The sequence below is a fragment of the Trichoplusia ni genome, chromosome 10 (assembly GCF_003590095.1).
Source record: "Trichoplusia ni isolate ovarian cell line Hi5 chromosome 10, tn1, whole genome shotgun sequence".
NCBI lineage: Eukaryota > Metazoa > Arthropoda > Insecta > Lepidoptera > Noctuidae > Trichoplusia > Trichoplusia ni.
In genome coordinates this window covers 4,992,055-5,005,707 of record NC_039487.1, presented here as the reverse complement: position 1 = coordinate 5,005,707, position 13,653 = coordinate 4,992,055, and the positions used below count along the sequence as shown (strand labels likewise).

At 34.5% G+C, this 13,653-nt stretch overlaps 2 protein-coding genes across 2 annotated transcripts in view; one reads left to right on the top strand and one right to left on the bottom strand.

Moving 5' to 3' along the window:
• Window positions 1–1,694: 1,694 nt before the first annotated feature.
• On the bottom strand, window positions 1,695–3,784 carry LOC113498260 (mitochondrial import receptor subunit TOM40 homolog). Its single transcript, XM_026878207.1, has 2 exons — window positions 3,698–3,784; window positions 1,695–3,629 (listed from the first exon to the last, which is right to left on the bottom strand). Exon 2 carries the CDS (start codon window positions 2,837–2,839, stop codon window positions 1,871–1,873), a length of 969 nt encoding a protein of 322 aa, XP_026734008.1. The 5' UTR covers window positions 2,840–3,629; window positions 3,698–3,784; the 3' UTR covers window positions 1,695–1,870.
• Window positions 3,785–9,630: 5,846 nt separating this feature from the next.
• LOC113498010 (rho-related GTP-binding protein RhoN-like) overlaps window positions 9,631–13,653 on the top strand; it is a 34,826-nt gene continuing 30,803 nt past the window's right edge. The window contains exon 1 of the mRNA XM_026877886.1: window positions 9,631–9,845. Coding sequence (XP_026733687.1) covers window positions 9,705–9,845 — 141 coding nt within the window. The 5' untranslated portion in view covers window positions 9,631–9,704. The remainder of the gene's footprint in view (window positions 9,846–13,653) is intronic.

Below are 13,653 nucleotides of genomic sequence, written 5' to 3'. Positions count from 1 at the left end.
TTTCGGATAAGATATTTTTGGGAACCTGGAGAGTTTACTGGCTGAGTTTGAATATTGGAGAATTAATAAATAGTTGAAAAGGATGGACATATAAAATACAACCTTTTTTATTCTTATTAATTTTAAGCCAATAAGTTTTATTTTTAAACTGAATTATTATATCAGCCTTCGATTTCTTACTGGAAAAGCAAGGATTTTACAAATACAATAATTTTTAAATTCAATGCTTATTTGTTAACATACAATAAGATGTTAAACATTATAAAAGATCATTGTACCACCGTGCATTGTTATTCATATTTGTCAAATCCTCTAGTCATTACTAAACTTATAAACGTAACGTTAACGTAAAGGAAACGAATAAACGCAAAAGTTTGAATGTTTACATGTATAGGAACATACATCACACAAAAACCACTGAACGGATTTAGACGAAACTCGATACACAGATAGTTTATAACCAGGATTAGCACTTTTTTGTTCCCGTGGAATCATTTTCAAAGGGGTAACCGCTAGTATTCTATCTATCAACGAACACTGTAGAACACGTGAAATGTCAATCGTCACATCACCTTTATGTCAAAGCAATAAGGTAGTTTTCGTGACGTTTTATTTGACGTTAGGGTCGGTACCAATCTGTCGGAACTGAGTCGCGCATTGCCACTAATTATAGACGATGTCCGTTCGCATCAACGCATCATTGGTTAAATGTAAAAGGCTGAATGTTTTATTTGTATATTTGCCCATCAGATATATTTTATTTTTACGCTTTTACAAAAATTTAAAACCATATTTAACCCATTTACTTGTTTTTTATTTTTTATTTTAATAAAATACTCGCAATTATAATTTTTACGTACTGTAATTAAGTACCTACAACTGGATACCTACCTATAAAGCTGTTAACCTCGACTACGTCCTAGGTTCTACGTCCCGGCTAATGTAACCTTGAGCTCTTTAAAAAACATTTTTTCATTCAGTTTTAAATTCTGTACCTTAAGGAACACTCAACATAAAATAAGTTAGCCGAATTGGTCCATCCATTCTTGAGTCATGCACTTACCAACATTCATTTTTATTTATATACAAGATTACTAATATAGATACTGAATATTATGTAAGTGCCGACCCTTATTGTGAAGATGATCTATCGAGACAACTTTTATAACAACACAATTTGTCTATTTCTTCGTCAGATAACAAGGGCTGAAGTTTTCGTGAAGACTTTCAAGTACTTGCATTAGTTTTTTGGATAAGGACCTTTCTCTTTCAACTCTTAGAGATCCCAGGTGTATTAGAAGCAAGTAAAGGAGTGGGGTCCTTGAAAATGTCAAACCATAACTATATGCGATAATTGGTGGCTACAGAACTATAATTTAATAGTTGAAACATAAAATAAATTAACTGACAGTGATTCCTATTTTATTTATTATTATCTTGTTGAGTCTATCAAAACATCAGAGTTATTTCTTTTTTATTGCTGCAAATAACAGAAAATAAAGATGCAAAGGAAAAATAAAATAAAAAAAGAGTTAGAATTCTGTTCGGAACTGCTTTATTAGGTACTATTGTATTGGTTTCCATAATTTATCATTGCATTTATCAGTGAGTGAAATCTGTCAACTTTGGTAAACAAAAAAAAAACAAGACAAAAACAAAACATAACAAAGCAATCTACTATATTATCAATAATTAATTCAAATTTTAAATTACGTAGCGGAACAAACTTTAATAAGATAAAACAATAACTAAAACCTATGTATACTTATATACAAACGAATAATTCTACAAAAAAATGTAAGCCCACCACACGAACGGCCAATTTATCCAGTGCAGGGTGTAAACAAGCATGCAACTCACTGTAAACACGTTAAAAGTCCAGATTGAATCCAACCCCGAATCGTACCCGCCTTTGTCTATCGATGAGAGTGCTTCCGATGATGCGCAGGACGCGGACCTCGTTGTGCGGCTCGTAGAACAACACGTCTTTCTGGAAGGTGAAGCCACCACAACGCTGGGAGTCCACAAATATTTTCAACTCCGATCCATTCTGGTAATTTTTATGCAGTGCCAAACTAAAAGTAGTTTGCCCTCCTCGGCAACCCTCTGTTATTATAGTCCCTAATCGCAAATCCGGGGAGAATTGTTTATAAAGGCACACCTGGAAACCAATCTTGCTGGCCGTTGAAGATAATATGAAGGTAGGTCTCTCGTACCGGGCGCTGATCGAAAAGTCTGGGGTCGGTGGATACGCCAGCGGCTTGAAACCGATCTCCGTGCCGAAGCAAAACTCGGGCAGGATCTTGTACATCCACTGCGTCACCATGCGCAGAGTGTTGGGGTCCACATCTCGCACTGAACATGAGATTGATCCAAGCGACTTGTCATTTTCCTTCTCGAAGACAATCTCAGTTTCTGAAGACACCAGGTCCCTGATTCTCGACGTGAGCCGCATCTCGTACGCTCCGTCCAGCACCTCCTTGTACGTGGCGCTCGCGGAGCCCGCGGCGTCGATCAGCAGGCCTTCGTCTGTGTTCTTCGGCTCCATTTCCTTGTGAATTAGCTGCGTGAAACACTTATAGGACTCCCGCGACTTCCCAAAGCTGTACTGTTGAACGAGTTTGACCTTATCCAGGATTTCTCTGAGGACGATCAGTTTGGCACCTACAAAGCACTTCGGAAAGGCATTTTTTGCCTCGGCGTGAACGTCACATAGCTTCGTCAGTTTCGCTCTCTGTGGTTCTACGACGATGATTTCCTTTTTCTTTGGAAGCAGTCTTTGCAGTGAGGATACGAAGCTGCTCACTTCCTCCTTGATCTTGTCCTCGTTTATGTCCATTGTATTGTATTTTATGTAGTTATTTTATTTATTGGATAACAGGTCAAACGTCATTGACCTGTCTGGTTTTATTTTTGTATCACTGAGCGTTGTCGGCGTGTCCGGCCAGTCGCAGACTGCAAGGAGTTTGAGTATTTTTAGTTGTGTTTGTGATACCGCGAGCTTATTTTTGACAGCACCTTGTCTTAGTAACGTTACTAAATAGTGTGATGGATACTATTACACTGAATCTCAAGTTTTAAATCTTATTTTCTTGACACGAAAACAAAGCAATGTTTTAACTTATTTCACAAAAAACGGAGTTACGGTCAATTTGTTTCTCATTGTTCGGGACACGTTACCACAGGAGTCACACTGATTGTATTCATTGTAATTCTGTATCTCCTTCAAGTAAAGAACAATCCGTCAGTCCTCTTGGTCCACTGGACCGTTCATTCTAATTCGATGACCATTCACGACACACTTGTTCGTGAGACTGTGATTCTAAGAAATTCAATGCCTTTTAGACGTATCGTCGGTAATCATGTTTCAAGGGTATTTGTTTATAAGTATGACAGAGGTACTAAAGATTTCTCGACTGTTTTATCAAGTGTTCTTGATCCTTTGAGTGTATGACTCATGTATTGTCACTTCCACCTCAAGAACGAGAAAATGACCCAAAATGCGTAATTTAATGTAATAAAACTGTCACTAGGTTTATCAGTTTAGCCATATTAATGTCTTGCAAAATAAAATAAACGTTTTCTTCAGTCGATGAAGCAGTCAAAGCACCCAAGTAAATGACATTCACCTGTCAAAACCAAAACAAATCAGTAAAATATAAGAAAGATATAATTCAATAATATTTTGAAAACTTACGCGTTTATATACGACACCATAAAATTACAATAGATTACGATAATTATTTAACTTTCGCCTTTTAATGCGATACGGGTGTCGCCGGCGATGTCTCCAGCCCAACTGACGATATGCGTGACGCAATATGCGCACGCGCATTGACAAATGTAATCACATAAATATTTCATGTTTTGTTTTATTCATACTCAGTAGATAATACGAATTGTTTACGGATTGAACCGTATTCATTGTCGACTGAAAGTATAAATTTGGAGATACAAAAAAATTAAGATACAAAAATTGAGATAAAAAAAACTTTATTTTTATAAGATTGATGATTTAGTCAAATGCACATAACAATAAAAAGGATAATAACCTTGGAATTGAATCTCCTACCTAAAGCACACAATCCGACCGAAAACTCCGGTTATTTTATTGCCCTACAAAAATAACCAGTATCATAAAAGTTCAAGTGTTTAACAGAAAGTGAGGCTAAAAATAGGCCGCGGAACCCTTGTACGAAATTTCCTCGTAACAGTGAAGGTCAAGACAAATGGGCTTAATTATTTTAATAGAATTGTTTAAATGGTATCGCACTTCAGCTAAATTAAGACGTTTCATTGTAACCTTTAATTAAAAATGTAAAAAGTCGTTCTCATTAAATTGTATAGCTCGGGTTTTAGATTTCTGTAATTTGTTTTGAAAGCTTTATTTTACTAAAGTGGTGTGCTACAATAAAGCAAGCATATAATCTTCTAATATATAAAATTCCCGTGCCACGGTGTTAGTTACCGCACTCCTCCGAAACAGCTTAACCGATTTTTACCAAATTGTATATGCGTATTCAGTAGGTCTGAGAATCGACTAACATCTATTTTTCATACCCCTAAGTGTTAAGGGTTGCTCACACTAAAAAAATATATTTTTTGGACGAAATTGTTTGTTTTCATTTTATTTTTTTATAATGTGGCATTAAAAATACATATATACAACTAGAAAAAAAAAATATTCGGCAAAACAACGTTTGCTGGGTCAACTAATACATATATAGATCAGTAATCATTGGGGTATGTGTACATGGATATGAACTTCATTTGCAAATTTTGGTAATTAGCCACTGGCCCCGTCGTCCGCCAGATTGCATCCATAACCTTGGATCCAAGGTTATGTTAGAAATAGGATTGACAGGGTTACACATATGAAGCTATTTAATAGATAAGGTCCTTATGCTGAAATTCTTATGCATATTTCAACACGCAACCGCGGCAACTTAGGGAAAATTAATATAAAGAAAACATATGATGACTTGTCGTATAAGTTGCATGCAAGCGTTCTAGTTTTATATTCCAATAACATTTAATGTTTGTTACGTATTTGAAGGCTTTTCTTCCAGTAAAATTATATAAAAAGTACCTATAATTGAACAATATTCGCACTATGTATCCATCCCTTTCCACCTCCTAAGTCATGTCTTACCAATTGATTCATTTTCTCCCTCGTTACTTGCCGCATGAGCTCAATTCTCCAGTGTCCGAGTTTTCAACCCTTTTAGCAGATTGCCGTGATGGCGACGAGGTGACATTATGGGGGTCGGAAATACCAGTTTAGGATTGAACTGATTTGATTTTGTCGTTGAGAGACCGTCAAGTCTTGGGTGTATGGATGAGTGATTTCTTTTTAGTTTATTAACCCTGTTGAGGTACAAGAGTATTTGGAGTTAGTGTACATATTTATATAGTCTCTGTATATTTTTTTTAATTATTAAGGAAGGTCATTAAATGACAACGAGTGTTTAAAGCTTTTGTGGACCGAGTCATTTTTAAATGAGTTTTCTTTAATATATCTTTGTCCTTCTTGAATTGATTCGCAGACTCCAATTTTCAGAAATTCTTTTTTTATTAATTACTTAATTAATGTTATCTCTAATAGGCCAGTGTGAAAATCTACAAAACTCGTAAGACTTAAAATTATCTACAAAATAAAATTATCAATCACTTTATTAAAACCCGGTTAAAAATATCCGTTTTAGATCAAAACCGCACCGTTTTTAACTGTAGTATGTGTGAAAGTAACAACAACAGCGGATACCATAAATATTAGGTGTGAATACCGCAACACCGCGTGTTTCCCGGTTCGATACCCGACTCGAACAATATTTACAGCTACAGACATCTGTTTACTATTGTTTGATGCTCACGTAGTAGGAAAAGAGGTTACGAATAACCAACGAGAAAAGTATTGTGTGGTTTATGGATCATTTATGGGTCAAATATTAAAATAGTGTGCTATCTCAAGTGTTGCACGAAATCTGAAATTAGTTCTGCCTTTATGTTCCTATTAGATATTTTAAAGATCGCTGAGAAAAAAAAAACCTAAAAATACACACGTTATGTTTTTTTTTTCTATAATTAAATAGCTCAAATAAATTGTGATATAGTCTTATGTGTTTCTTAGTTTCAAATTGTTTATTAATGTTTTGTCTCATTCACAAATAAACGATTTGTCAAACTAAAACTTAAACTGATGCATATTAAGAGATATTGTATTTTTAATTTACTGGTGTAAATAATTCCTTAAAATAGTCCATCAAAAGACAAAGTATTTAAAATCTCAAATATAAAATGGATCATTCATTCTCTTATATCAAAAATTAATACATAACACACCAGCCCTTCACAAATAACATTCCACAAAAGTTCACCGGACATCCCAAATGCGAACAAATTATTTTTAACACGGGGTTCCGGGTTCGACACCCGGGTCAAGCATTGTTTACGTTCACATCTCGTTACAGTTTTAAAATAAATAACATTGAACACGTGTGGCTTCGAGTTTGCACGAGGAATGCTTAATGGAGTTAAAAATAAATTTCTACAAGTTTTACTCGGTATGAACGGTAAACTGTTTATTTTTATTTATGCTAACTGTATTGCTCGATTTTTTATTTATCTATTATATATCATACTAGCTGACCCAGCAAACGTTGTTTTGCCGATTTTTTTTTCTATTTGTATGTATTTTTTATGCCACATTATAATAAAAAAAATATTGTTAGCAACCCTTATCACTTAGGGTTATGAAAAATAGATGTTGTTCTATTCTCAGACCTACCCAATATGTATACAAAATTTCATAAAAATCGGTCGAACCGTTTCGGAGGAGTACGGTAACTAACATCGTGGCACGGGAATTTTATATATTAGAAGATTATTTATGACATAAATAAAACTTACCGTTTGACGACCTCCGTGGTCGAGTGGCGTACGCACCGGTTTCAAGGTGCCGCTAGCTCTGAGGTCCCGGGTTCGATCCCCGGTCGGGTCAATGTAAAAATTCACATTTCTACATTGTCTCGGGTCTGGGTGTATGTGGTACCTTGGTTGTATCTGAATTCCATAACACAAGTGCTTTAGCAACTTACTTTGGGTTCAGAACAATGTATGTGATGTTCTCCACATTTATTTATATAAAAAAAAAAAAATATTTGTGTGTTTAATGCAATAACATTGTGTATTTTTATTGTTATTTTAGTTTTGCAAGTATTTTCTTCTCCGCCTTTCTTTCTCCTCTGACTTTTGTAGAAAAAAAATATTTATATTTTCCTTTACAATGACGATTACATTTTTAAATGACGATATAGTTGATCACTCTGCCTAGGGATAACAAGTATTTTGTATTAATGTATTTGGCATTATTCTGGGCACGGCACTCTTTCTAGATATGGATGCTTTTGTAGCTTTTGGAAGCTTTGATTACCACATTAGCTTACTGCGGATTTTGGATTCTAGATTCCAATACTCCTAATCCAGGTTTACTCAAGATTTTTAGCCGTTTAGTGATAAGAACAAACAGTTTAAAAAAAAATAGTATCCGTACTTTCCTGCGTTGGGATCGAACCTGTGCCTCGTGAGTAAAAACCCAAACAGAGAACCGTAAGGCCATTACGACCAACGATTAAACTGTTACTTTAAAATCTGCAGGGCCAAAACCCAGTCTCCAGTTCCTTTTAACAGCCTACAAAGACCCTTTATTATATCCAAAATGGAGTAATTCATTCGAAATTAGATTGAGAAATCGCCTTTCACTGTAACAGATTTTCTTGAAACTTATTACTGTAAGGTCATTTGACCTTTAAGTTTCTACGCTTAAAGTTCAAATTTATGATTCAATTTATGAAATTATCGGTAATTATAATAAGCTTGCTAAGTCGTCGATAACTCGTATTTCAAAGCACGCCTAGCGATCAGTGTGTTGGCCTTTTAACTGAAATTATTCAATTAAACTTTGTTAAATATTAATCATTTCTCTAATATCAAATCAAATATATAATTGTATGTGTAAATAATTATACCAATACTCTACGTATGTTGCTTTATATAATTTTTCTGTTCCTGATCAAACATTATATTTGTCAATGGTGTCCTGTACACCCTTGAACAACCTTTCTGTTATGTTTTGTTTTACTTTTCTTGTTAATTATTAAATGGGAAATAGGTTACCAATTTCAACCTAAAACAAATAACTTAAAATCTATATTCTTTTGACATCCAACTGAAATAAACGTTTATAAACTGAAAAGGGAAAGTATGTAACAATCTTAATGTCTTAAAAAATTGAAAAAATCTGTCGCGGTTTTGGACTCTATGAGTTTTCTCCACAAATAGTTTAAACCTAGTTATGAAAATTGTAAATTCGCTATTGTACCTGGATGTTTTTGATAAGTGGGCCATACAACTTAATTACAGATTCCCGGAATCCGTGTACACGCGAATCCCGGAACAGTGATTACCTAACGTGTAATTAACGAGACCGGTTTAGAATTAGATTAAATTTGATGATGTTCATGAGAGAGAACCGTGTTCAATTTGAGATGACTTGGAATACGATGTAGCAATCATGTAATGTCATCGTTTTAAGAGAATCTAGTTAATATGTACCTACCCCTTGGTTGAATGCTCCAGAAATTAAGTCCGGCATTGTATATTTTTTATGCATAAGAAGCTTAAGTAAATAAATATGTCGGTACTATTGATAATGTTAAGTACTTTGTCTTTTTTTTGTAAACGGCTCCCTCACTAACGAATTTAACACTTGTGTCGCTGGGGGCTTCACAAACATTAAAGTCACATGAACAAAGACCTCTAGAATCAGAACAAGCAAACAACCGCTTCGTGCTTACTGGGTTTGACATGGTGACCTCAACCACTTGGCTATCCGTGCAGTCATTCTGTTCCGTATTGTTTTTGGAGGTTCACCCGTCATCCAAATCACCACTATAGTTATTTTTTAGCGGGGAGTAATTATAAATGAGGCTTCTTAACTTACATAACGTACCTAGAAAACATTTCAAACAAAGGTATTCAATTCGTCATTGTGTTTGTAACATGACTAACATTTGTTAATTTAATTAACTACAAAAGCCTGCAAATTGGATCAGAAGTGTTGCTCATACATAATTAACGGGGTCATGCGAAAATTACTTAAGTAGGTACGTTCTACGGGAAACCAATCTAATTAAGAACATATCCAATATAAGGAGGATAAAAGTACCATCTAATATACCAAATTCTCGTGTCACGGTGTACGTAATTGAACTTCTCCGAAACTGCTCAACCGATTCTTATGAAATCTTGTGTGCATATTGGATCTAATAGGTTTAAAAATCGGACAACTATTTTTTATACCCCCATTTTTTTATTTTCTTTATCTCATTTGTATGGCAATATATGTTTATAATAGTTGTATATATAACATTAAACCATGTGCTACAGCATCAAGGGGAAACCGGGAGCAAACCTTTAGCTTAGCTAGTCCCTCTTCCAGACAACATTTAAGATCCTCCAACGGATCTTTTTTTCCTTATTAAATGATGTAACGGTTTGCGTATTTATCGGGTAGCCCGACTTTATTTCATGTTATCACCATAGGAACTCGCGGTTGAAATCCTTGGCCTCAGCTAGTCCCTCTTCCAGACACCATTTATATCTAACAGTAATACAAAATATTCTCTTCCTTTCCAGTTATCACCATGTGGTCCGGCAAGAAGTGCTCGGACACGAACGCCAGCACCCCTACTGCTGAGGAGGAGATCAAGGTGGTGCTGGTGGGAGACACCCAGTGCGGGAAGACCTCGCTAGTGCAGAGATTTGTCTCCGATACATTTATAGAGGTAAGCTTTAGTTTGATGTACGATATGGGGTGGGGGTTAAACATTGACTGTGACCCCTGAGTTTGTTTCGAAACTTCTTCTCAGGGTAGTCAGATAGGAAATGTCGACTCCAGCCTTCTAAAAAAGTGGTATATCCTACTTAAAGAATAAATTATTTCATTTCATTGTTTGGATTTTTAAAGATTCTTTTGTGACAAACAAAATATAATGGCAGGAGTTTACCAGAATGTTTCATTTTGCGGTTTAGATTTATGACTTTATACAGACTACTAGTGAAGATTAGGTAAACAAATAATAGCTAGGCATTGCAAAACCTTACAAATTGGCCCGAGAAGGGAGGCCTATGCCCAGCAGTGGGAGGATAAAGCTATGCAGATGATGATGATGGGTGACTTTTTGTACGAAAAACTCAGTCTTTGAAGACCGACTCAAACTTGATCGGTTTTAATGCTTAATGAAGCCAGATAGTTTCATCGATAAAGATTTTTTATTTGCTTTTCAGCAACAGTATACCAGAAAATACCACGTCATTACCATTCTAGGTAATCCCACACATATCAAGATGATCATATTAATCGCAAATTATAATTAATTTTAGACAATTCTAATACAGATGTTCGAATACAGTTAGAATTGTAATTACAATAGCCTGATCATTCACAGATGCTTCGTAATCATCTTGTTATGTAAATTGAATTGTAATTTAATTGATTTTGGATTTACTTGTGTAATGTGTTTAAAGGTGATTTTTGAATAAAAAGTTTTTATACACCGTGATTTTTTAGTCTAGATTTTTTAGTAATGACTAGAACACGTTCATGATAAAAAATAGGTATTTATGAGATTTGGATAAATTTAAAATGCGAGCGCGGTCCGAGCCTTGTAACAATGGTAAGGGGCACGGGCGGCGGCGTTTTTATCATTTTTAACAGGATGTTTCATTTTTCTTCGTACCTACTATCTTAGTTGATGATAAAATAAATCGCGCCTAGGGGTATTTAATGTCGGATACATGAACTGGGCTACTTTTGTAAGACGACTAAAAATCACCGTGCATAAATAAGATTCGAAAATGTTTGGTTAATAACACAACTATGTATACAATAACTACAAATTTTAGTAGGTGTCAAAAATGACAACCAACTTCGGTCAACTTTAAAGGGCTTTGACAGATTTATAGGGATGAATCTCATTTTTCAAATAGAAAAGAATTGAACTTTAATAAAAAAAAACGGTTTGGCGAACGAATTACGCGATAGAAAAAGATAAAATCATTTGATCTAATAGAACTCACGGAAACTCATAAAATATGGTGAAATCTACCTTGGTAAATAACGTTAATGTAATAATCTTTTTAAGCGAAAAAAATAATAGCTTCGATTAATTCGTCGTCGAATTAATCGAAGTGTTTCTTCAAATAGTTGATTATTTGACAAAAAAATTCAAATAATCAATTATTTGTCGTTAAAACTTCTTACAAACACTTCATTCTTAATTTAGCAAAGATATATCAACTAAACAAAAAAAATATCATAAAATCAAAAATATCCATCCCAAAATAGCCTATAATTGCTGATAAGACAGACAGATTAAATTTCACACACGCTAATTCCTGTCAGTCTCCCTGACAGGTTGACATGTCGCCTCAAGAAAATTGCGCGAAACAAAGTAAACATGTTTTTCCAACGTCAAATGAAGAGTCTCCAACGAAACGTTTTGGTATTTATATTTTTTCGTTTGTTTTTTCCCTCCTTCATTTATTTTACGATGAGGGTAAAATAGGCGCTTGTCGAGATGTATTTGGAATCAATAAATATGGTGCCTTTGTACATACTTTCTCAATCGCTTGCTATAAATAAAGTATTTTGTTGTTTGTGTTAGTTTTGTTAAAATTACTTGATACTTGACGTTATGTGTAACTTTTATGATGTAAGAAATATTTGAAGGTTTATAATTTCCTTTAAAATAATTCAGTAATAGTATCTGGCATGAATGCTGGCAAAAAAGTATTCGTAACATCGGATCTAGATAAAAATGGTCTTATAAAATAAATAGATTAGACACGGCCACGTTCCATAATATGGTGACAGCATCATCGCACCGCCCCGTAGCGCTTCCTTCATGATTCAAAAACATTCTGATGCTATTAGTTTCCTCACAGCCTTTTTTTATTGAAGCTCTTAAAGAAATGTCAAGTCATACATTTCTTTAAGAGCTTAATAAATAATAGGACTTAATATTTATTATATGAAAATTTTACAAGCCTTATAATATACCTAACACTCATTTGAATATTCCTGTTTACAAATGGTGGTTACAAATTTATACATAAAGTTCAAATTAGAAACACCTCAAAATTAGTTTCTATGTTTACGCAATAATTACAGCCTGTGGACAGAGCAATTTGTTTGACTATACTCACGCATTAATAATTTACGATCTAATTAACAATATGTTATTACAACAATACAGCAATAATTAACGCGTAACGTATTGTTATACAATTGTTGTTTATTCAAGCGTTAAGTTCTATGGTCTATTTGTTTAGATACTGAAAATAGGTAAACAATCTTTACGTGTCTTTTTATCTAAAAACTCAGTATAAAAATAAAACGCAACGAACACACAATCTATAGAGCAAAACCAGTGTAAAACTAAAATATATCTGTCATTTTTTAATACAATTTGTATTGTATTAATTTAACTTATTCTACGCGGGGATCGAACGCGTAGCATGTCGCAAACTGTGAGCTTGGTTTGGCGACCATTACGAATCGGCTATCCGTCCAGTCACAGACATTACTCTGTCATGTCCCTAAAATACTCTCCAACATTAAAACTTCTTAATTACATTATTTACGTCGAATTCTAAGACTAATCCCAATGCTCACACGTCTTACAAACAGAAAAGCCACAGGATGTTACACGTCCTAACTAAACATTCACAAACGTTACACTTTTTTTCATTATTTTTTGTCTCAAAGATGTGTTAAACAGTTCCTCGTTGAAAGCGTGATGTTTTTATTAAAACAGAGCTTTAAAATGTCGTCTGCAACTTTTGTTAGAGAAAATTTAGTTTGAAACGTGGTAATAAGTGATTGGTGTCTTGAGACCAAGGGCCTAACGTCTCAAAGAAATATTGCTGGTGTATAAAAGGGACGCCACTATATACCGTGTATAGCGCTGTCACGACCATAGCGGTAGGGCCTCTGCACCAATATGGTAATGGATTGTTTTGCCCGGCAAAAAATATAAAATCAGACGTCGGTATTAGAAGATATTTCGATCTAGGTCGTCCATTTCATTCAGGCGTGGTAATTTGTAAATATTTACATTTTGTAATATTGTAAAACTACTCCTACATTAAGAGACCTTGTGTCGCAGGTTTTACAAATTTCAGATCAGATCACAAACCTTTATCCTACGCGGGGATCGCGCACAGTGGACGAGTGGACAAGTCGTTTAAATTAATCCAATATAAAAAAAAACACACAATACATTCACTAGTCACTAGGTCGCACGGTAAATCGTATAATCAATACGATCAAAACTCACATCTTCATTTAAATCAAAAAACTATACGTACCTACTTAGACATGTACTTAGTATCAAAATAAGAAAACAAAGCTTCTTATCACAAGTACATAAGGTTGATTTTACAACTAATTGTTTCCATTGAGGAATAGAAACACTCGTCTCGTAAGAGGATTCCAGTCACTTACTAACGAACAAACTTGTAACCTTGTTTTAGTCTCAAAGTGAAATTAGCATACTATATATTTAATACTAGCTGTTGCCCGCAACTTCG